This window comes from Rhipicephalus microplus, chromosome 2, assembly GCF_043290135.1.
Source record: "Rhipicephalus microplus isolate Deutch F79 chromosome 2, USDA_Rmic, whole genome shotgun sequence".
Lineage (NCBI taxonomy): Eukaryota > Metazoa > Arthropoda > Arachnida > Ixodida > Ixodidae > Rhipicephalus > Rhipicephalus microplus.
Genome location: NC_134701.1, coordinates 140785592 through 140811545, shown reverse-complemented (window position 1 = coordinate 140811545; position 25954 = coordinate 140785592). Strand labels below are relative to the sequence as shown.

Below are 25954 nucleotides of genomic sequence, written 5' to 3'. Positions count from 1 at the left end.
GCTGTTCTCGTGCCGTTACACGGTCTTTCGTTACGGCGCTCTTTGTGCATGCGAGCGCAATACCACGAAAGCTTGCCTGGTGTTTTTCGCGTGTGCTAACCTATGCTGCCGCCTTACGTAACGTCTTTTACCGCTCTAATTTGCAATCACGCAAGAGCCGTGGTGAAGAAGACAACCAATCACTCCGTGGCGGATTTGTTAATCGGACTTAATTCACCATAATCTTTCGCAGCGTGTTTACACAGCCGCACTCATGATTGCGGAATTAGCACAAACGTGAGGTCTATATTTAGTTTACGTCAAAATTTTGTTGCGATTAACTCGCCGTAAGCACGTATTGCGGCAAGGTTGCTTGTGCAACGTTTGCATAACATGTCACCCTCCGCCTATGAGAAAGGTTAACAATAATAAAATGGAGTGTTCGCGATGCGCACACTCTGATTGAGTTTCAGTGCGATCGCCAGTAACGCAGGCCCGGGATTAGATTGATTTGCCGCGGTAGCGAAGGTTAACGATCGAAAAGCGCTTTTTCATGTGATGTCTGCCTTCGCCAACATGAGAAATACGTGGTGTGGTGAGCGTGTCAGCGCTTCCAGCGACAACCCATTAAACTTGGTCATCACTTCGTGTTGTTCAAAAGCTCCACGATCAATTGTTATATGAAACGAACATTTCGCAAGCGTCTTATAAAAGATGCTATGTAGGAAACGCATACACACGTGCGTGAAATAGCTCTATTTTTGTCTCTCTGTGAACGCTAGAAACTAGGAAAAGGTTGATGGAACCTGTAGTCGGAAAAAATAAAAAAATGTAAAACACAAAACAAGAGTCGCCTAACAAACAGCCGAGACGCCGAAAGTTGCTCTAGTTCGGTGCAGTGTTCACCGTGCGTAATGATGGCGACACTTTCCTGTCGTCTGTCTCTTTCCCCCACATATTTTTGGGGCTCTTTCGGTCACGATGTAAGTGTAGACGCAAAATTAATACGCGGCAACATTACTGTTCTACGAAAGAGCGTTGTACCATGCACTTACAAAAGGACCCAGCTCTCATCCGTATCTTTCTCTTCGAATTACAGAGAGCTGAGCTACTTGTTTGTTCGACCTGTCTCTTTTATAATGTGTGTTCCTCTAAGTGTGCGGCACGCGGTGAAACACCTGGAAAATGTAGACGAGGTAGTTGAGCATATAAGATGAAAGAATGTACGAATGCGTGAACGTCGTGCACGAACGAGATTAACCGGCGTTCTCGCAGCGCAGTTTCTCCTGTGGAGTCGGGACAGCGGACACAGTCGAAATGAAGAGGTTGGAGTCGTTTTTCGTGCGCAGCAGTTCCGGTGGGGTGGACGTTTTAATGTCTTCGTTGCGTGCTCGCACACACACAAGCGCGCACACACAAACATACACACACATGCATGTACAAGCACACACAGTCATAAGCACACGCGCACCGGTCCTCTGTGCACATTGAGTTTGCCGCGAGGCTAACTTCTCAGGCACATTGCCTCTTTCCGTTCCTCCATAACTCTGTATCGCTTGTTGCGGCCTCAAAATGGCAGAAATTACTGTCGTCCCTGAATGGTCGGTCGCGTAGCAAGGGCGGCCGTTTGCTGCGGCTTCGTGCACGCACCGCGGCCGTCACTGTTCGAGGACGATGTCACGAGCGCTGACATGGCCGGCTGGCTGTTCGCGTCGGATGACTGAGCCCTGCGCATTCGAGGTGCATGCGTATTCGCGTGATGCCGGAACACCGAGGGACGGGCACTTTCGTTTTAGATACGAATCTTCTTAGGGTCGAGCTCAATTCGGTGTGCGGCGTGACCACCCTTACAGCGCATGCGCGTCCCCTACACTCTCTCTGCTCTTATACGCTCCCCTCTTTTGCCTCGCAACGGACACGCAGCCAGCGTCTGCTAGCCAATGCCCGTTCTCTCCCCTCTGTCCTCTAGGCCATAGAGTTTTCTGAAATTGACTAGATGGGACTCTGGCGCTGCCATCGTTCAGCGACCATGAAAATGATGGGTAGTACACGGATTTGCCTGGTCTTCGTACTTGCGAGCGACGAATCGCATTTGCGGCTTTGTTTATTGCATTGTTCTGGTTTTGCTCCGAAGGTAAGAACGAACCCTTTTGAACTTCGTGACCCGCTTTGAAATGATAAGTCTAAGCGAATAAGGTGGTGAAGCGCAACCCCTGAAGATTGGCCCGTTTTTTTTTTTTTTCGCGAGAAAACAGTTCCAAGCTACACGAACACACACGGAACCAGTAGTAGGAAGATTAGACAAATCCGTGTACTACCCATCATTCCCATGCTCGCTGAGGCGCCGTGCGTTGCAGCTCCTGTAGACACTAGCGCCAGAGTTCCCTATAGTGTATGTTTAGGAAACACTATGCTCTATAGGCATCCCTCCGCTCGGCGTCTCGCCCATTGCGCATGCGCTCTCCCCATCTCTCGCTTCTCAACGTCGACGCAGGCAGCGTAAGCTATGGCGAGTTTCTGGGTTGAAAAAACCGACTGCTCTCGCTCCATGGTAGTGCGTTGTTGAACAATTAAAATTCGGAGGAAGGAAGGCAAATGGGAGGAAAAGAACGGAAGGGAGGTTAACCAGTCTATAGGCAGCCGGTTCGCTACCCTGCGCATGGGAGGGGGATGGGGCAGATGAAAGAGAGAGAGGAGAGAGGGAAGAGAGATGAATACAGCACTTTAGGCAGCACACGCGCGCACATTCAGTCATAGTCCAGTCTTGTCTTTCGGGGTGTGTGACATCGCTGTTACAGCCACTTGTTCAAGTCCGTGTCGCGTAGGACTTTCAACGGTGCTTTTGTCACCTTGTGTTGCAATGTCTTAGAGCGCGTTGACTTAAAAAGCGGATTATGGGTCTCTGTGTCCAATCGGAGTCTTCTTTCTCTCATTGCCCATTAGCAGCGGTTGACATGTTCCAGTAAAAACACGAGGTCCATCACGGCGTGCTTTGCGCTTCCCCTGGTTCCTCTCCTGCGCAACGCCGCGATGAGAGCCAGCGTCGACGCCGCCGCCAGTGTACGCGTTAAGGCGTCACCAAACGCACCCTTCGCAGCGCGGGGCTTTTTGATGCTGCGTCGTGCTCGATAGAATGGTCGCGCCACTTCGTGTAGCCACGCGCCCTCATTCTCTCTGTAGGGAGAGGGCAGCTGCCGTACATACTTGCTGAACTAAATATCCTTCTCCAAATTGTCTAAAATTGCATGCAGCTCGAACTGTGCTATGGGCTTTTACACCGTGCAGGGCCTTTGGCGCGTAACGCAGCACCGAAACGTATGACGTTCGAACCGCGGCTCTCCAGTTAAATAACAGTCATTGTGTTTACGAGCAGGGTGGGGACGGTTGTTACCATCAATAATTCATTAGGAAGGAAAAGAGGCGAGAAATGAGTGACAGGGATGTTAGCCAGCTTCCTACAATGTGGAAAGGGTAGTTCATTGTTAGAAGAGCTGGGAAAGAGGGAGAACATGCTACACGTCAAACATGTATTAAAAGTGCGAATCAGGGCGAATCAGGTTGACAACCGAAATGCTTTGTATACCCAAGTCTTAACACTATATTACTGTAAAAAATGTCCGTGTTTTAAAGTCAGAACTAACCGTGAAAATCACATACGGAGATCTGTTTTTAGAAAAATGGTGGACATGGACGCATAACAACATTCTTGTGCCGCGTTTCTAATAAAACCGCAGGGAAGACCGTAAATGAGCACTAAGTTTTCGTTCCTGGGCTCTTGCCGCAAAAGAAGGAAATAACGTCAAACTGATGTGTTTTTTTTTTCACATGGTGCGAGTCGGAAGCAATGCCTTTGGCACAATTGCGCTCATCGGCTGTGGTGGTGGGGCTTCGTGCGATATTTTGTGCATTTTGTTCATGCGTAGCGATTCGTTAACGTCTACATGTGATTGAATTTGGGCTTGGTGTGATGAAAGATGCCGTCCGCACGTTCTGTGTTGATATATGGGGTTTAACGTCCCAAAACCACTATATGATTATGAGAGACGCCGTAGTGGAGGGCTCCGGAAATTTAGACCACCTGGGGTTCTTTAACGTGCACCCAAATCTGAGCACACGGGTCTACAACATTTCCGCCTCCATCGGAAATGCAGCCGCCGCAGCCGGGATTCGAACCCGCGCCCTGCGGGTCAGCAGCCGAGTACCTTAGCCATTAGACCACCGCGGCGGGGCCGACGTTCTGTGTTAGCCAGGGATCTCCACGGAGAAAGCGGCCATGTTTGGCGACACAAAAAATAAATTTACGGAGCCTCCATAAAACAGAGCCTGCTGTTTTTTTTTTTTTGTTTTCTTAGTGACAGAAATTCTCCGGCACCGATTTTACTAGCAAGGTCTTCTGTAACCTGAGACATTTTTTAGAGTGTTTATTGATGAGAAAGTGTTCTTGCACAGAGCATGTTTCATGAATGCGCGTAAGGCCTATATACAAGTCTGTTCTACGCATTCAGGGACAACTTGGCATGAAGCAAAGAATCTACGGGGGTGGTGCCACTGTAGACGTACTCCTCAGCGAAGTAGTTCGGTTCGACGCGAGCTTCGAATCGGGTTTCGGTTTATCAACCTTGCGCATCACCTGCGACGGTCGGTCGATAGTTCGAGTGACCGTGCTCGAATAATAACACTGCATGTATACCATTTGCTTCGACTGCTTAGACAGTCATTTGTTGGTGAAATTTGTCCCACGCTCCTTCGTCAAGCCGTCGGAAAAGCTGGAAGCTGACGAGCGCTTACCCGAAAACGAAGACGCCATTTTGACTGGGGCGCACGTACTAATATGCACGACGCTTTCGGTTTGCAAAAGCGCGTAATTACACTGAATAAAGTGAAATGATTTTTAATATCTGCGTGGTGCGCTCTGTGCCTGTTTCCAGGCAGCGTCCTTTGAAGAAATAATGCCTGTTTTTATGATTATTTCGCGGAAAAGTACGGGCTCAGTTGTGACACATTATTCTTCAGTGGTAGCAAACGCGCAGTATGGCTCCGTAGCCTTCCTTCCATTTCCATAAAAGGTTGTTCTGTTCTCGAGTAGAGCGAAAGCATCTTGGAGGATCTAAAAAAAAAGTTTGTCCACGAGTAGAGCGAATGCACAGTGGTCACTTGAAATGGTTGCTCGGAAGATTTCAAGCTGAATGGTTGCGCCCCCGAGATCTCCGACAACAGCGCAGCTCCCGCCGACTGGTTTGCCCTCCGCGGTAGCCTGACGCCGTGAAGCTCTCACCGAGTGGTTCCTCGTGTCCTTGGACTTTTTCGACCGGCTCACAACTTTGCTATCTCCTTTTCTTTACGTCACTTGACTTCTCCATCTCTTCACCTATTTTCTTCTACTCTTTTTATCCCTCCTCCCCCCCTGCAAGACACTGCGCCGTGTCGTCCAAGAGGCACACAGAAATGAGGTGCCTTTTTCCCCTTCTCAAGAACCTCTTCCACCACCACCACCCCTTGAAATCTCCAACGCGAGCCACAGACGCACTCTTCCGAGGAACACGAATGGGCGCATCCCTTTCACAACATGTCTTTAAGTACGACCCAACTGCGCGCTTGGCTCGTGTTACAGACGCACTCAATTGCCCGCGCGGCATACAAAATGAGCCAGTGTGACTACCTGTACGTAGGCATTGTCCGTTAAGTATACGCCATCCACGATGGGCGTTCGCGCCATGCACGGCAATGCAACAATGAGCGACGTCTTGTTTAACGATCGCAGCACCGTCCGGAGACTGCGGCAAAACAAAAACAAAAAAACTCTGAGCTCGCATATGCACCGAGTCGCTCGCCCAGAATATGCACATAACGGCCTGGCACGGAGCTCGTTAGGATACGCTCTTCTCGAGCGCTGTCGAGCGTACACGCCACGCCTCTTCGCTTTGTTCGTGCAGCTTCGCTAATTGCGTGCAGAGGGGGCGACTGTTGCAACCGGAGTTCCGGATACGCCTGTTGAAGGTCAAACCATGGGGATGGGTGTATCGCGATTCTCACTGCTCATACGTGACGCGTCTCTCTCATGGTGATTGGGGGGTAGTAGTAGTAGTAGTAGTAGTAGTAGTAGTAGTAGTAGTAGTAGTAGTAGTAGTAGTAGCAACTTTATTTAGCAAAAAGGAGACTAATAAGTAAAAAGCCGTTTCCAATCTCATATTATGAGAGCGTGGAGGTAAGCGGACACAAATATAAGGATTCACCAAACCACTCTCTTCATTACGAGGGACGCCGAAGTGGTGGGCTCCGAAAATTTCGACCTCCAGGGCTCCTTTAACGTGCTCCTAAAATCTAGACACATGGGCCTCAAGTATTTCGTCTCCATCAAAATCAAGGCGCCAAGCCGGAATTCAATCCAGGGACCTTTGAATCAGCATTAGGCACCGTAATTCTACTGTAGACCACCGCGGCGAGTCGAGTTTGCTTATATAGCAGGAAACATATAAAGCCGGTATGTATAGTAGATGACACCGCTTTCCTATATATGATCAACATCTTTAGTTTGCCTATGTGACTTAGAAGAGGCGTCGTTTCTTCAAAATGTTCCGAGTTTAAGCTGTGTGAACGAGCGAGAAAAAAAGAAAAAAAAAACGCCAGGCCTGCGTGGAAGGGCCAGCAGAGTCACAGCGAAAGTTAGAAGAGCGGCCTTTCACAGCCTCTTCAAACACTCATTGGGAATACTGCAAGCACACTTGCTTGATACCCACTAGGGCATTAATAATAATTTTGGGGGGATAGTAGGCCGGCATTCGCTGTGCCATTTTTTTTCATTCTTATGAGAAGCGCGGTATCTGCTAAACACTTGCAATGAATTTTGTGCCAATTGTTCATGCAGCGGCTAATGACGCTGAGGGATTACGGCTGAAGTGGGTATGCTGCGCCACAGTTAATAGGGAAACAAGAACAATCTTTTGTAATGGCTTGGAGCATCGGACGGCCCTCTCGTTACGCTATTCGCATTGTGCGATGACTGGTTGTTTTTTGGCTGTTTTAAAACGCTTTATAAGTCGTATTAACTGGGGCTGGCGCCCAGTGGACCCGGGGTAGAGCCCCACGTTGTCATTGGTGCCAGTTTTTTTTTTTCTAATTTCGCGCGATGTGGTTACGCACACCGGTGGCGGCGGACAACTGCGCGTGACCCGAGTTGTGATCTCATGACAGCTTTCGCTGTAATAGACTTGCGTCGTTAGAAGCGTTTTCGCGGCGCCATGCTTCGTGCGGCTTTATTGCTTTTTTTTTCTCTTTTTTTTTTTGTTACTGCGGTACATTGATGATGCGCTCGTGCCTGTTAGCACGGCGCAGGCTATGTACTGATGCTTTTACAGAAAACGAATGCATCCCACTAAGGAGACACTGAAATAAAGAACACGTGAAAGCGATGATTGGTCTTCGTGTCAAAGTCACGTTAGCGCACAAATCGTCCTCAGAGATAAAAGGAGGGAGAGAGAGGAAGATGAGATGCGAAGGAGAGAGATGGTAATGTGAATAGAACATCCAGTTCACAATCCTGCGTAGGGCGAGAGAGGAAAGAGGGAGAGAGGGAAGCTCGCAAACTACAGCGTTCTCAGCAGAAGTCACATTCAAAAGGCAGCGGAACGTAAAGACGGCTTTCATATGCATGCGCCTGGTGTAATGCACATGAAGGCTACGATACAGGCACAGTGCACGGAACTTGAACGGGACGCGGCCCGCTGCTCGTCTCGGCATTTCTCCGAGTCTATAGGAGGCGCGCCTGTTCTGCTGCTTGCTCTTTCCTCTTCGTCATCTGCTCCGCTCCCTGCCTCGGTGCCGAGCTCAGGCTTGCCCTCGCGACACAAGCCGGAGCGGCCTCCATGTTCCTTTACGTCATAATTAAGCCAATTAGCGGGACCACTTCGCCACGCTCGCCTGCGCGTCGCGCTCATCCTCCTCGCACTCGCCATGCTGCTTGTCCTCCTCGGACGAGTGCACGTCGTACGGTGAGAGGCTTAGCATCTCCACGACGGGCGTTGCTCACGATTCGGCGGGTTAATCCTCGCGACGGTCCTCGGCTCGTTCGATGCTGCGCAGCGCCGGGCGCGCCTCGAATGTCACGATGCAATGTGATGGAATGGGTGCGGTTCTATTTAGAGCTCTCCATGTTTGTTAAAGAAAAACATTAAAGAAAGAAAAAAAAGTGTGCCGAACGAAATAGTTGTTCTGGCCTGCTCTTGCCTTTGGCGGATGATTACAAAATAAACCGGCGGTGTTAAAAATAGAAAAAAAAAATAAATAGAAGAAGGGGATGAGTGCGCGGCAGTGATGCCAAGATGTGAAGTTCAGGGTTCTCACGCCCTGACCTTTTTGTACCTCATCGCATCTGTAGTGGTGGTCCGGATGTGTACGGAGTTTTTTAGATGTCGTACGAAGTCGCTGGTTCAGTACCAGGTCACGGAGGCCGCATTTCAACGGGGCCGAAGCGTAACAACCCTGTTATAGTTCTTTTTCGGCCGCATATCTCGTCTGATGATGCGTGGAGGGCTTTTGCTTTGGAAATTCATGTAGCTCGTCACACGTGTCGCTTAGTGAATACCTCTTTACGATCCCTGTTGTCCTACGCCTGTGCAGGCTAGCAAACCGATTACTTGAACCAGGTTAACTTCCCTGATTTTTCGTTTTCATCTATTGTTCTTTATATATATATATATATATATATATATATATATATATATATATATATATATATATATATATATATATATATATATATATATATATATATATATATATATATACAATTCCTAGTACTTGTGGTTGAATAAAAGTACGGTTAGATAGAAAGAATGATTAAAGGCAATGCTGAGGAAATCGCATATAGCCAACAGGAACGATTCATGTGTGTGCAGATATATGGTAGTGGAATGTACTTGGGCGAATGGCGTGAAAACTTTCGCGTTTGTAGCTTGACACAATCTGAATATACAGACTGTTCTCTGATCACGATTGCAGGCACTTGCACACGGAAAATCCTTCTATAGTCCCGGAAACATTCAATTTAATGCCTGACCAATACGGGTATGCACGAACGCGTGCTGTACGCGAGTGCACGTATTCAAATTAGTATTCCCGAGTCAGCCGCAAAGGAGGGGCTCGTGTTTCAAACGCCGCATTCAGTACCTGCGTGCCGATGGTTCGTCGTTCATTGTTCGCGGCTGCCTGCGCTCTACGCAAAACTCGAGGTGTTCCGTTGCGCCTGGCACGCACTGCCGAAGCGACGGCGTGCTACGTTCACCTTTAAGGACGCCGCGAAACAACTTCGTCTCCTGCGCCGCTCGACGGGTTTATTATTGCATCGCATATTGTGTGTCGAGCTGCACGCAGATATACCGCACGGAGTTCGGCGCTGAAGGTGAAAGTCAGGTTACGCTATACAGTAGAGTCGTGTTGCTTATGCGCGCGCTAGTCGACAGTGCGGTACGAAAACAATAAGGCCGCGATGAAAGACGAGCTGTTGGTTAGGTGCGACTGCACGTCCCATGATTCAACTGCTGCGAAATGCGAACAAAAGGAGAAGTCGTCCGTTGACGCTGCCCTTTGAATGTCCCCGGATCATTGAATGCGCAGAGCGGTAATTCTCTCTGTGCGTTCAAACACAAGCTAACCTGCACCTTGTCGCGTTGAGCCACATTATTTTTACGCTATTCAAATCAGCTCAGTCTTACAAGTTTCGCATTCCTAAGCTCTTTTCTCACTTCAGACCTTTAAAAAATCATATTACATGTTTTCTTTTACATTACCGCGAACATTACTTCTCTGATCTCATAGACTGTCTATTTAAAAAGTTTGGAGCGCGCACTTATGATAATTTCGTTACTCTACTGACTCTCCGGTTATCACTGCTCGTTGCTGTAAATTAATAATAATAATAATAATGATGATAATAATAATAATGACGTTAAGCCAGTGGGGATAGCGATGATTGATAAAGGGAAACTGCATTTAGCTCTCAATTGAGTGAACTTCAAGGAACCCAAGAAAGTAGTTCACTCTACTCAAGTTCACTAAACTGAATAGTCAATGGAATGAGGAACAGCATTGGGCACGACAGAAGTTAAATGTGTGAAATGCACCTTATTTCGTAAACAATTCTGCAACTTTAGTTTGTACTGGCGCGCAACAACAGACAAGACTGTCCAGAAAGTCCAAGTTGTAGTGCTCGTCCTCTTGCACACATTGTTGCCGTGACAAGAAGTTTCGCAACTTTTTCAATATGTTGTTACAGGGATTACAAGTACGAAGAGAAAAACCAGTGTATTTGCAATATTTACAGGTAGATGTGACACCCCAGGGCTGCTAGGATCTCGCGCGTCGAATCCGCTTCTTCTTCATCGATGCGTCTACGACGGCGGAGCCATGCCCACTGCCTCGTAACATCACCCCCGGCGGACATCATCATCCCCGTAACATCATCCCCGTAACATCATCCCCGTAACAATATCCTACAGCCCCATCTAGAGGTACAGGATTTGAACCACCCTCAGCCATTATAACGTTTTCGTCAAACTCTTTTTTTTTTATCTCTGTTCCGGTCGAGCAACAGAAACAATTTTCAATTTCGACCACTCAGAAAGTACCGTCTATTCCGAAAGCACACGAGGCTCATTTTTGTCTACCGTCCAGCTGATTTCCCTCGGCGGCGCCGCATGCAGAGAGGGCAGAGGGGATGTTGCGCCGCCGCCGACGTGACTTGAGGGCGGCACGCATTCACTATACGTCTGTGCTGAAGAGCGCGAAACATGAATGAATTGATATAAAAAAAATGAGCCCTGGTTCACGGGTTAAGTTCTTTCAAATGTAATATTCACTATTCAAACGTTCGTTTAATTGACAGATTTTCGCATAGAACGCATAGGAAAACCGCCGGGCACTTTCTTGTTATTCTGAAATATTCTTTAAAGCGATAAACTTTCGTTCAAATGATAATTATATGTATAAAGAACATGTGGTCACACCCCGAGAAAAGCTTTGTATGAAGCTGCGCAATGCAAATAAAACGCTAATACGACGCGAAATATTAGCTGTTTATTTCTAGGTGCGATGTTTTTAAAGAACTTGTTATAGATGCTGTAGGTGTCGGTTTGCTTATTTAATGTGGCGTGTGAGGCAAGTTACGAATAAAAAATGCCTCAAAGTGCCCATGCAGCTATAGTACAAAAGCACTCGTCCGGTGGTGTTAAAATCAATTCGCAAATGATCTTTTATTCGTCAAGGGTCCTTCAATCGATGCAAGTATGTGGACGACGTTAAACCGATGCAACTATGCAGACGATGCAAGCAGATCCGGCGCATGTGCGTTGAATCTGCATGCGTCGTCTTTTCACTTCCTGAAAATGACGAGCGGTGTACAAAAACCAGCTCGGACACTGCGAACTAAAAGTCAGGCGCAGCTCTCTCTCTCTCTCTCTCTCTCTCTCTGTATATCTGTCTTTCTCTCTCTCATGTTCCTTCCGGACATTGTGTTTCAGTGCAAGCAACATGCCCGACGATTTCCTGCTCCCGTGACGACTTTCTTCTCTACGCACGGTCAACCACATCTCATTGTGTTGCTTTATGAATACAAATGTTTCAAAGAAAGAAAAGAAAGATTGCTCACGATACTCGCGCGCAGTGGACGTCCCGTGTGAAACTTTATTATCGCCTTCATTAAGATGATTGGGTGACTGAATTGTTTACGATAGCTTACCGCGCACGCTTTGCCACGATTAGCATATATGGCAGTCATTACAGCTTGTCACGAAGCAATAGCGAGCGAGCGAGTGAGTGAGTGAATCAATCACTCACTCACTCTCTCACTCACTACTTGCATGGCTAAATTTCTGCAAAACGAGCTCTTTGACGCTATCGTGTTAAAATGCAACCAGCACATGAAACTGCGTCGACAAACACAATTCGCTGACTGAGGTATCTATATCAGTGGCAGCTTCCAGGATATACAGTCGAATCCCTTTATAAGAGACACTGATATAAGAGACAAATGGATATAAGATACGTCGGTGTGCCTAGAGTAAATTACAGGTTGATGTAAAAACGCATACATGGTACCCTGCTTATAAGAGACACCTCATATAAAAGACAAGAATTACTGCCCAGAGCGTGCCTCTTATAAAGGCGTTCAATTGTAGTATATGCGTGGTGCTCGGCAACGGCATGCATGACAAAGGCGGTATCGTTCATGAAGCTGTGGTGCCTCCGACTTTCGTGGTGTTATATCCCAACCTTCATTTCTTGCGTTGATCACGGTTTGAGGTTAACACATCAATTTCTAGGGGCGAATCTCCTTACGCTGTGGGCCCTACGTCCCGTGTTTGCAGTTGTAGCCACCTCTCGTTTAGTCCTCAGAATGTCCGCTGGATGGCGGTACTTGTAAATGACGAATATAAGATGAAAACGTGCGAGATGGCGGTACTTGGAGTGTGCGCTACACGGATAGACGGACGGATAGATGGACACACGGATGGACAGACAGGCAGACGGATGGATGGACAGACGCATGGACAGACAGACAGGCAGAACAGAACAGAACAGAACAGAACGGAACAGAACGGACAGACAGACAGACAGACAGACAGACAGACAGACAGACAAGACAGACAGACAGACAGACAGACAGATGTAAGTACGGATGCTCGCACGGACGGACGCGTGGACGGACAGAAGCAAGAACGAACGTACGGACTCTTCGCCCCACTCATCATCATTCGCTCGGTGCATATGCTGTAATTTTTTTTCGGTACAACGTATTGAAAGGCACCATCGAAATATTGAATGTAAGTGATGAACTTGATTCATACACGAAAATAAGATAATTTTTCGAAAATTGGCAAAGTTTTCTACACACGAGCCCCCACCCCTGAAAAAATTCCTAGTACGGTCCTGGGTGAGGACGTCCGTAGGAGATGTCCCAATGGACCTTATAAATCAAGGCCTCATAAATCAAGACCTCATAAATCAATGGACCTCATAAATCAATATTGTGTATATGATAAATGTATAGAAGCCTTCACCGCTTGACGGTGCCATCCTTCTTAAATACGTCGTTTAAGAATAGAGAACTGGCGATGAATGCTCGCGCTGGTGTTGATTATATACGCATTCGAGCGACGCAGTTGCCAAGCCCTTTTTTTGTTTGTTTGTTTCATGTCATTCAATGCGAACTAAAAAGGAAGAAACGCTGGAAATTTGAGCCGACCATTTTGCGGAATAACGCACTGGACGACGAAATGACATCTTGAATTTCTGCATTAAGAAGCAACGTCGCGTAGATGTAGCGGCTGATTGAAACTGTGGTCCCATTCATTTCGCCTTCTTTCCATTCCGCCTGCCAAGTACAGTAATATCAAATTTCTTTTCTTGCTATATTTTATTTATTTTCATCCCTAAATGACTCGAATTTTTCACTGCGGCTCTGGCCGCGAGTGGCTGGAAATGAGCTTTAAACGAGGTGCTCGTCTGAATCCGCGCATTTGGCTGATTGCTTCTGCGGGAATCCACAATGCGACCGCTTTTTTTCTCTTTGTATTTTCCCGCCGAGTTGATGGTTAGTGCGTAAGTGTGTGCTTACAGGGACACCGTCTGCGCCTTGTGCTATCCTATATATACAGCTAGGGGGAGTAATCTATTATTTTACACTTCTGGCGCGTCAGCGGTGCTGAAGACGTTGCAAGTTGATTGCGTGTTTTCAGTCGCACGGGTAAAGGAAGGCGTTCGATTTATTCGAAATTAACTACCGCGGTTGTGTCCTTCAGCGGAAACACAAAATGGCTTTCGCGAAAGTTCTATCGGCGGTGCCATCGATTGGCGGGGAGTAATTTGTTACCGCAAGTTCCTCGTAAGCCTCGAAGGACTCGCCTCGAAAGACGATGTGTTTCTTTTTTTTATTTATTGGTGGAGCGCTGCAGTACTGCAGGCTTCTTAGGGCGCCATGATGAAATGACATAGGTAGATTATAAGATTGAAGCTATAGCAAAAAAATTAGGAATGTTACTGTTGGGAAAATTACGGTATATAGGCGAAGCGCGGCATGTGTGTCTTTCTTTCTTGCTTGCTTTCTTTCTCGTTGCGCCGTGCTCTTTACTAACTTTTTCCTCGCTGAGTGCAGGCAAAACGGTAGAGAGACCGTGTACTGTTTGATGTGAGTGCACGTTAATGAATGCCAGGCGGTCAGAATTCCTGGAGCCCTCCACCACGGCGTCTCTCACAATAGGATCGCGGTTATGGGACGCAAAACCTCAGATATTATTATTTTACTCGCTGGTCATTCTCATGGACGCTTGTAATCGGACCTTTACCCTTGTGCTTAGCAGCGCTACTGTTTTATTGCTAAAAGGCAACAACGACTGTCACGTGTACAACAATGAAGGGCAAGAAGAAAATGTGAAAACGATAAAATGTGGCCACGTGAATTGACAAGTAATTTGTGTTAAAGATCATACTGCCACACTGGAAAGGGTTGATCTGTCGCCGACTATAGGCCTGATGGAGAGAGCATTGACTTATTGATATTGAAATCACGCGTATACTGGTATAAATATACTTGCACAAATGTTTCAGAAGCCGGGAAAGTTCACGATTCTAAGATATTTACTCAGACTTAACAAAAACATTTGAAAATATATAACAAAATTGCGTGACATTTCGCTCCCTGCAGGGTCTTGCGGCATCCTCTGCATACATTGATACCGAACGAGTGGAGGTCGCAAAGTCCACTGCAAATGTTCCGTTGGGAGCCACGACTGTTGTTGCACGCCGATTTGTTGCGCCGGATGAACCACTACTCCAGGACTTTTCTTTTCCGCCAACCTTCAGCCAGCGTCGTTTCTTTGCTGAAGCCAATGGGATGCCCCGTGTATGGCCCTGCCTCAGGCCCGAGGCAGACTTGTCTCAAGAAGCAGCCACCACGGGGGCATATTTTCATTGGCACTTGACGTCATCGGCGAAGATCGCTATAGGGTCGGAGGTCGCCATTTTTGAGGTCTACCACACTCGCAAAAAACTCGGTCCATTCACTTTGTTCGAGATCAGTACTGTCCCGAGACCACCCGTGAACACCTCTTGCATGCTGAAGCATGGATAGGAAGACGCGCGTGCAAACGGACCTTCAAAATGGCGCACGAGAGTGATGCCCCCTTGCGGATCGAGGCTCACTGCATATTTACCCCCTATAGGTGTTATGACTTATGAGATACTACCGCAGACACCCGCAGTGCGAATAGCGCCCAACTTAATTCCTCAAAGGCATACATGTCAATGCAGCGTAATGTTTCAAGCTTGATCAGCTGATTTAACATATGGTGGAGAGCGCGAAATCTGGTCTTTAATGCTCGGATATGATCTAATATCGTGCCCTCACGATATCATGCGCGGAAAGCGTGAAATTAGGTGATTAACGCCGAAAACATCACTCTTCACATGGATGCTTTTCTGGAAAACAGTCGTGCTTAAACGCGTTGCTGACCTTCGTCGCTTGAGCGACTGTTTCAGCGAGCACGATGCCGTTAACGCTTTATGCGGCTGCTTATACAGCAGTGAACACAGTAAAACGTCCTCGGTGTATCGCTCGTCTGTATAATGCATGCGGGCGCACGCCATGCGAGGCCCATTCAGATTTAAAAATCCTGCGGCGGCACGTATACCCTCATCCGCCGTCCTAAAAGTGTAAAGGTCAAGTCGTTCATACGAACGCCTGCGTCGGCCATGGGCGTTCATGTTTCCACGACGCGAAGCACAAAAAATAGCACATATAGCAGCGGCAGCGAGTTTGTGGGTCACCCGGCAAGCTAATCTAGTATCATCCGGAGTTTTCTTCGTTCTATACGTGTAATACTTTAATCGCATTTATTGTTATTGTTTCCCTGTAGTCCGCCGTGGCGGTATTATGGTTGCAGTGCTTAGCTGTTGACCCCAAAGCTTGCGGGTTTTAGCCAGGCCGCAGCTGTCGCATTTCGATGCAGACGGTACCATAGATGCCCGTGTATTATGAGCTGTTGGTGCACGTTAAAGAACGACAGCTGGTCAAAATTTGCGGAGCCGCCCTCAAAGTCGAATCGTGGTTTCGACACGTAAATACCCAAATTTTAGTATCGTATGTGTAATTACAACGTTTCCAGACGGCGCAGTAGCGGACTAAAATGGGCTCAGCAATTCAGGACAGAGCGCGGTGACCCGGTCCTACGTCGCACGGTGCGTAAAAGCATGGCATTTTGCGCTAGGCTGCGGCATGACTGCACCGCGTGTACTGTATATCCCACTGACGCGTTCAGATGTCGAGCGAAATCTCACTTTAAATTTGCTGTGCACATATGTGTACGGCGAGTAATGTTTTATATGTTTCATTTCTCGCGTCGCTGGTGCCACGTCCTTCTTCAATGCGAAGCATTTCTTAGCGTACTGTATCGGCAACATTGAGCGTATCTATCTATCTATCTATCTATCTATCTATCTATCTATCTATCTATCTATCTATCTATCTATCTATCTATCTATCTATCTATCTATCTATCTATCTATCTATCTATCTATCTATCTATCTATCTATCCAGCCGCCTACGACTTTAGCTCTCCTGGACGTTTCGATAAGTGTATCGACACCAAATTTGGTATGATATAACACGACTATATGAAGAGCATAACTGACTAGTCATAACATGAAATTATGACATGTATGAAATGAATGTCGTGATTTACATTTAATGGTCCTGCAGCTCTTGCAGCGGTCTCGTTCACACGGCATGTTGCAAAACCGGTATGGTATGACATGATTCCATGACGAACACAAGCGACAGGCGCTAACATGAAAATCATGATATGCGTGTCAAGTGACAACATGATTACATGCCACGCTCATGATGCACTCGCGGCCGTTTCGCTAGCGTCACACAAGCCAAATTTCGCATTTCGGTAGCTGCATGGTTGCGCCGGTCGCGCCTGGCGTCAAGACTACAGAATGCTCGCGTTTTGCTAGCGTAGCGTTGCTGCGCCCAGCGTTCGCGCACGTCAACGTTACGTCGGGGTGTATTGCGCCATTCATGATGCTCTCGCCGCCGTTTCGCTAGCTTCACATATACCAAATTTGGTAGTACGGGGCGTCAATGGGCGACGAAGGCGTGTGACCGACGCAAACGTGATTATCATGAGATGCGTGTCACGTAACAACATGACTAAATGCCACGCTCATGATGCGCTCACGGCCGTTTCGCTAGCTTCACATATACCAAATTTGGGTGTTACGCGACGTCAATGAATGGCGAAGGAATATAACTGGTGCTAACATGATATTTATGACACGCGTGTCACGTAAAAACGTGACAAAATACCGCGCTCATGAAGCGCTCATGACAGTTTCGCTAGCTTCACATAAACCAAATTTGGTATCACCTTACGTGAACAAACGACGAAGGTAAATGTCACGTGAAACATGATAAGCATGATGTGCCTGTCGTGTAAAACATGACTACATGCTACGATCGTAGCGCACTCGCGGCCGTTTTGATAGCTCAACATATACCATATTCGGTATTACGTGATGTGAATAGACCACGAAGATTAATGACACGTCCAAACATGATAATCATGGCATGCGTGTCATGTAAAACGTGACCACATGCTACGATCATAGCGCACTCGCGGCCGTCTCGCTAGCTCCACATGTACCAAATTTGGTATTAGGTGACGTGAATAGATGGTGAAGGTAATTGAAACGTCCAAACATGATAATCATGGCATGGAAGTTATTTACGGCATAATTTACCTCCGCCTCGTAATGTTTTGCTGATTTCAAAGTGGCATATCAACCATACTGATTCGTTCTTCGCATAATATTGGTTCCCACTGTGCGTTGGATCTGCCAATTTTTGGTTTATTTACATGGTCAGGTTCATATCTCTGGATATGTCAGCTTTTCTATATTATTGTTCTTCTTTTTCTTCGAAAATTACTTGGTCTTACTGGAGGCCCGCTGTTTATAACCTTGTTATCAGTATGCTGTTGCACTTATTCCGGCCTATGAATAACTCAGTGAATTTTATAAAGAATCTCAATAATTCGATTAAGGCTGATTGAACGCAATAACAGCGGATAATCACTTCGACAGTCGGTGGTTGTGTTCGAGTATATCGGTGGTTATAGCTCAAGAATACATCGGGTCGAGAGCATTTAATTGAACTCGCTCAACAGTCGTTGTCGTCACATTCCCCATAATGTGTTACATGAAGTGGAAGGGAGATGTCTTTAATGACATTGTAGCAAGAAAACAAAGAAAAAGTATGCAACACGGTGTTTTTCGTGGAATGCCCGCCGAACACCTGCACTGACATTTGTCATTCTTTGCTCTCTATCTTTCAGGTGCAGGCGTGGAGCAGATGTGCCATTGAGATAGGAGAGGGATGCCGCATCGAACCCCACCCGAGTGCGCCCCATCTGAATAGAGGGCGCTGAGTACCACACCGCTCCGCATGTACGACCAGCATGAGGACAACTGGGGATACGAGAGCCTGTACACCAGCATGTGAGTTGCATGCCCCTACATGCACGCTGATATCAATGGTGACGCTACTCCGTGCGCGAAAACCTTCTCTTTGACGCGCACATATCGTCTCTGCATTTTCGGGCACTTGAATCTCGTTATAACGACCAATTACTTTGGAAATTAAACCTCGCTGTGGTGGTCTAGTGGCTAAGGTACTCGGCTGCTGACCCGCTTGTCGCGGGATTGAATACCAGCTGCGGCGCCTGCATTTCCGATGGAGGCGGAAATGTTGTAGGCCCGTGTGCTTAGATTTGTGTGAACATTAAAGAACCCCAGGTGGTCGAAATTTCTGGAGCTCTCCACTATGCATGTGGCGCCTCTCATAATCGAATGGTGGTATTGGGACGTTAAACTCCACATATCCATCAGTGAAAATTTGGGAATTATCGTTTACGGTGAATTACATCGTTACCCATATTTTTACGAGGGAATCGAAAACGAGAGAGCTGCCTAGACATTGACTGTGTCTAAGCATTTGGTTTGCGTGGGTCCTAAAACACGAAATGTAGCATAAAAAAGCAGAATAAACGTTGAAATACTATTCTGAACCACATTTGCGTTTGAAGTCTGGCTGTGACATGAAAAGTTTGGCTTTTAAAACCTGGTTATAAAAAGGGAGGCGATTTTGACAGAAGTGAGTTGGTAGAATGCCGCGGACACGGCTAGAAGACTGAGAAGCTTCTTGAAGAAACTCGGCACGACGGAAACCGCTGAAGTACAGATGGCGCTCCCGTGCATCGACACCTAAGGTTCCTAGATGAAACAAGTTTCCAAGGTAGCGTCACTCATTGTTCTCGAGCCGTCGTCCTCACTCTCACTTACCCCTCCGTGTATCCGCGCCTGTAATTGGTGCATTCCTTGCACGTGATCTCGTAAGTGGCTGATGGTATTATTTATTATTATGCAAAATGTTCAAAACGACTAGGCATGTGCATATGGCTGCAGCTGGATTCTCGCCGCGACCCAAGACGAAATTGTAGCCAGGACATAAACTGAATAGGAGGAGCGCTTCAGTTGGTGCCAAGTCGGCCAAGATTGTTATGCGGTGCTCGTTCAATGCAACATACGAGTTTTCCAACCATGCTCGGTTGCCGTAAAACAACGCAAAACGGTTTCGCATTCAACTTACCTTGCGCTATCCGAAATGAAGCGCGCCGTGAAGTGTAGCTATAGAAACATTTCACGGGAACGCTTTCGTGCAACCTCGTCGACATACGTCGACGCGGATCTGTGAAGACAGCTTATTTGACGGTTTTTACTGAAACGCCAGGAGCGCGTCTAATCCGCGTCTATAGTGCATGTCAGTTGTTACAAATACTAGTGTGTATGCATGTATACAGAGCAGCTGGAGCATGTAATTAACGCACCTTCAAGAACATTTCACGCTTGACCAGCTGACCAGAACGCGGCATAAATGAGTCGAAACATGCTGCTTCGGGACACCTCACCAGTACAACACTCAGTTTTCAGGAAGATCCACGCACCGCACCAGAATCACCTGGCGTCACGATTATCAAAATGAGCACATGAAAAAAAAAACGTCATCGCAGTGCTGCTAGTCAAGCGTTCGTACCAGTCTGGCAGTGGTTTTTTCCTTGCGTGTGCACAACCCGGCTGTAATCGGTCGTCTCAACGTCACGCCCTGTGATCACTGACAGGATCCAGCAAGAAAAGCGTTCACTGTATTACAACACGAACGAAACACATTCGGAGAACTGGACTAGTTATAACTGGAAGAACTACGATTTACTATACGATGTACGATGCAAGACGCTATGGCTAGTGGTGTAAAATATAGAACTGCACAACGTTGCCAGTTCAGTAACGCACATCCCGCTTGCTGTTGTGTTGTACCGTTTATGTTCATAAAGGTAACCGTTTATTCTACGACTCATTTCGTTCCTTTTTGTTTGAGTTACATCTATTCACCGTAGTAACTGAACCCAAACATTTGATTTTTGATGCAAGTTTTGATCCTTCTAGGCGGTGCTCCAGAAACATAGGCGAGCAGGAAAGGGAAAGGTGTCGCTACCTTGAAAACTTGTTTCATCTTAACGACACCGTGGAAAACTTCCTTCTGAGCAGAACATGCGCTTTTGTGCGTAAGATTATCGCGCGAGCTAGATCGTCGATTTGTTAGAGCCGATTTCTACTTCTACATTTACAAGGATTATCGGCTGTAACAAACTAACCCGTGGTCTCGGTGCTTCTTCGTTAGAACGAGATTCCACAGCAGTAGAGGTATTTATTTTGTAGGCTGTCTTCTCGGGTAACGTTCCCACTGACGACTGGTGAACGAGACGCTGTTCATAGCGACTGATGTTCACACTCGTCCTCACAAGTCGGCAGTTCGTGTCTTTCGAGCTTTACTCCCTCTCCAAACATGACGTTTAGCTGATTCCGACGTCTCACTGCTGCGCCGCCGTTTCCCTGAGCACTTTGTGTTTCAATTTCATTTACACAACCGTTGTTTGGGATGAATGGGCCTAAAGGCAGACGCGAATGTAGTCAATGCGGTCACGATGTAGAAGTAGAATGCAAATCCGCCTTCTTTCGCGATGCCATGGCGCATACTCCTTTCACCTTGCCGAAAGGTCACGAAATGTCTCTTTATGTCCGAGGCCCCAAGCACTTACATTCAGGCTTTTGCAAACGCGGATGTACCCTACCTTGAAAATGTTACGCATCATGTACCCTGACCTATACCCAAGTAATCTTTGTCCACATTGTGGGGAAATAGCTTCATTAGAACACATGCTCTGGCAGTGCACCAAATTCGCTCATATATCGAACATCACCTCTGCCAGATGGGAGGCGGCAATCCGCAGCTCATCCTTGCCAGATCAGCTCTGGCCTGTCCACCAAGCCCGCGAGGCGGCTGAGGAGCTTGGCATCTCAGTCCCCACGTGGGAGCTGCCCGCAACACAGTGATCTGTGTTTTCGAGGACCAAATAAAAGTTTATCCAATCCAATCGCAGGCTTTGGTTCTGGCGATCTTGGTCCATTTCCAAAACTGCAGATGGCAGTACAGTAAAACAAAAAGAAACAAAACAGACAAAGCAAGACGTGAGTTAGCCGTTACCGAGTCTCAGTGCCTCCTTCGCGTTTAAGATTTGTTGGGTTACCATCTAGGTGTAAATATCTTATGCGCCATGGTTACCATTTCCGTTATTGGGAATCTTAGCGGCCGGCTATGTGACGGTACCTGGTGGTGAAGAGGTTAACATTGAACAACCAATGCAGTGACCGAAGGCGTTCTATATACTTCACAGCTGGATTGTAAAGTTTCGGCAACAGGCCTGATTGAGAATGCGGCGGCCCTTCACTATGTTTTAGAAAGGAAGCTGTTCTAGCCGGCCGCAAAAACTTTGGAGTGTACGGAAGACATCGTCATGAACGGGTGTGTGCCACGGAAATTGGGCATATCGTATACTGCTCAGCGTTGGTCTGCTAAATCTATATACCAATCTATATACCAAACGGGACAACAGACGGGCTGAAGGCACCAATTGAGATCTGCAGAATGACTTGACCAGTAATATGAAAAAGCCACTAAGATATATAGACAGAGTTAACCAATAATATAAAAAAGCTTTATTAACTGTCGAGATTAGCCTGCATGCTAAACACCGTGGCTACACGTTTCAGCTTCGCTGAAGCATATGTATGAAATGTGTCAGTGGTTCCTGCAGCGAAAAAATACTATAGAGAATGTGGAAAGCAATGTTGGTTGCGAGACGACTTCGAAGCGATGGAAGTCCTTACGTGAACGACGGCATGCCCGTAGATCTATGATAAGTGAGAACGCTCTGTTTTAGCGCGCGTTTATTCCTCTTGACTCTTAGGATGTCGTGTTTGCGACTGTCTGTGTGTTAGTTAGCTGGGACATCTCTGGGCTGAGCAGCAACTTAGAGATATCGTAACAACTTCATCATCATCATCATCAGCCTGACTACGTCCACTGCAGGACAAAGGCCTCTCCCATGTTCCGCCAGTTAACCCGGTCCTGTGCTTGCTGCTGCCAATTTATACCCGCAAACTTCTTAATCTCATCTGCCCACTTAACCTTCTCTCTCCCCCTAACCCGCTTCCCTTCTCTGGGAATCCAGTTAGTTACCCTTAATGACCAGCGGTTATCCTGTCTACGCGCTACATGCCCGGCCCATGTCCATTTACTCTTCTTTATTTCAACTATGATATCCTTAACCCCGTTTGTCCCCTAATCCACTCTGCTCTCTTCTTGTCTCTTAAGGTTACACCTACCATTTTTCTTTCCATTGCTCGCTGCGTCATCCTCAATTTAAGCTGAACCCTCTTTGTAAGTCTCCAGGTTTCTGCTCCGTAGCTAAGTACCGGCAAGATACAGCTGTTATATACCTTCCTCTTGAGGGATAGTGGCAATCTACCTGTCATAATTTGAGAGTGCTTGCCGAATGTACTCCACCCCATTCTTATTCTTCTAGTTACTTCAATCTCGTGGTTAGGCTCTGCGGTTATTACCTGCCCTAAGTAGACATAGTCTTTTACAACTTCAAGTGCACTATTACCCATCTCGAAGCGCTGCTCCTTTCCGAGGTTGTTGTACATTACTTTCGTTTTCTGCAGATTAATTTTAAGACCCACCTTTCTGCTCTGCTTGTCTAACTCTGTAATCATGAGTTGCAATTCGTCCCCTGAGTTACTCAGCAATGCAATGTCATCGGCGAAGCGCAGGTTACTAAGGTATTCTTCATTAACTCTTATCCCTAACTGTTCCCATTCTAGGCTTCTGAAGACCTCCTGTAAGCACGCGGTAAATAGCATTGGGGAGATTGTGTCCCCCTGCCTTACACCCTTCTTGATTGGTATTCTGTTGCTTTCTTTATGAAGCACTATGGTAGCAGTTGATCCCCTGTAGATTTCTTCTAGAATGTTTATATATACTTCATCTACGCCCTGATTCCGCAGTGTCTGCATGACGGCTGATATTTCTACTGAATCAAATGCTTTCTCGTAATCTATGAAGGCTATGTATAGTGGTTGGTTATACTCTGAGCATTTCTCTATTACCTGATTGATAGTATGAATGTGGTCAATTGTTGAGTAGCCTGTTCGAAATCCTGCTTGTTCCTTTGGTTGATTGAATTCTAATGTTTTCTTTACTCTGTTAGCAATTACCTTTGTAAATAGCTTGTATACTACAGAGAGCAAGCTGATCGGCCTGTAGTTCTTCTAGTCCTTGTCATCTCCTTTCTTATGTATTAAGATGATGTTAGCGTTCTTCCAAGACTCTGGTACCCTTCCCGTCAGGAGACACCTCGTAAACAGGGTGGCTAGTTTTTCTAACACAATCTGTCCTCCATCTTTCAGCAGATCTTAGTGGCAATCAAATTAAACTTCAGCTTAGTGGTTCCAAGCCTTGCGTGATTTGGTGCAAGCTTTACCATTTCTTTTTAAAAAAATTTTTGAAGAACACTCCTGCCGCCCGATTACGTATATTGTGGTTGCAGGAAGCGTGACAAAATATACCGTCGTTTTGTCACACAGTGCAAACACCGCTGTGTAGCCTGGAAAATCCGTTACGCTGAAATTGTGGAGCTTTGGCTTGTCCCGTATTCCTTAGTGTGTGTGCGTGCTACTCGAGTGCACTCGCCAAGAAAACAGGTTTTAAAAAGCAATATGTTCGCGATTATACTGCCATGAAAATTACCATCTTTAGTGAAGTAGGGCACACCTAGTTACAGCAATTACAGCAATCACAGCTGTGTAGCCCTGGTTCACATCGGCGCCGTGAGGCGGCGCCACCAACCCGGCCTCTCACATGTACGTCGCCGGTAATGCGGCAATTTGTGAAAGTTGAAAACGCTTTAGGATTGCCAAACGCGGCCAGACATTAGCTTTCGTAAACAGTCAATGCATGGCACTGCAACTCCTTGTTGCTGTGCTGGACCAGTTGAACTAAAAATTGGGGGCCTTTTCAAACAAATTGCTGATGCATTTTACAAATAATTTTTCCCAGTTGCATTATCCCGGGCTCGTGTTATCCGACTAATACAAGAAATGAGGCAGCTTTACTCACTACGTGTGGAAGAAAAAGAAATCTCGCTCTTTAAAAAACTTCGTCTTATATTGTTCCTCCGTGTAGTGGATGTGAAAAGTTCAGATTGAATGACAAACGCCGGCTGTTATGTGAATCTATTCGGGCCTGTATATGGGCTTACAACGAGGACGGTTCATTTCCGTTTATGAGAAATGTTGCGCGCGCGCTGCGTGCTGCAGTCTTTGCGAAGCGGCAAGGATGTTTTTGTTGTGATTCAATGCGACGTGACTGCGCATGCGATGGCCGCTGTTTAAGTGCATTGTGCCAACTTTCATTTCTCCGAGTGGCCTCCAAATAGACGAGTCTGTGAGCTCGGCGGTGGGGAACGTCTTTTTTTTTTTTTTGATGGATGGCTTGCTTTATAATTTGGTAGCTGTTGGGAAGGTCCAACAGAGTTGTCCTTCCAGGAAAATGGAAATTGAAAAAATTTTTGAGCCAGTAGTAAAAGAGAGCTGGCTTTTTCAGCAGCACGATCGATGTTCCGGCTCAAGGGATTGCCTGCGCACACCGAATCAAATGAAAACAGCGCGGTTTTAAACTTTATTATCTTTACACTCATTTGGACTGTGCTACATTAATTCCTTTCTTTTCTCTTTTTGCTCAGAAAGCAGTGTTTTGTTGACTTCTTTAAAGTACTATTGCTATGAACGCAGAACATGCGTTCACAAAAACACAGAAAACTTTCTAGACGGCTGTACGATACTCCCTTTCGAGCAATTTTCGCGCAGCTGCCGAGGTGTTTCGAAATTGCCATACATACATTACTGCTAAAAATTCTCAGAGACCACGGATTTGATACACATCCTATGACGTATCGTGATTGATATTGTTGACAGACACCAACGCAAGTATAGACAGTGTGGCTGGCATTTTCGGTAAGCGAGGGCAAGCCCTAACCAGTGGTGGAACCAGAGTCAAGGAAAGGAGTTCAGCTCCGCCACCTACTTCCCCAGAAAAAAAAAGAAATATAAACTCCTGGATACACCCTTGGCACCAACGGAAGCCTTATTTCGCCACTGCCGAAACGGGTAGCGCGTGTTTGGCATTAAATTTTCTCGAAGTCTGAATGTTCATAACGAGTATAGCACTCCACGTTGCCCTCACAAGTCGGCACCCGACAGTGGACCAGAGAGCGCGACGAAGCATTGTTCGTACCGACCGCCAGGGATACTAAGAAAATGAAACGCTCGCTGAACACAATGACACGCTGAAGTGTCTGTGCCCTTTTTGGCACGTTTTCAAAGAACGCTTCCTGGGCGCTTACATAACCAGCCGTGACCTCTTGCTCACAACTAAAAAAGAAAATGGTATGCACGTGCAAGTTC

General features: G+C 46.7%; 1 protein-coding gene across 13 annotated transcripts in view; it reads left to right on the top strand.

Moving 5' to 3' along the window:
• The window catches only part of LOC119170694 (uncharacterized), a 615982-nt gene that overhangs the window by 294231 nt on the left and 295797 nt on the right, over positions 1–25954 (top strand). For all 13 annotated transcript variants that reach the window (XM_075886872.1, XM_075886866.1, XM_075886861.1 and 10 more), the window contains exon 2: positions 18367–18529. In XM_075886872.1, coding sequence (XP_075742987.1) covers positions 18477–18529 — 53 coding nt within the window. In that variant the 5' untranslated portion in view covers positions 18367–18476. The remainder of the gene's footprint in view (positions 1–18366; positions 18530–25954) is intronic.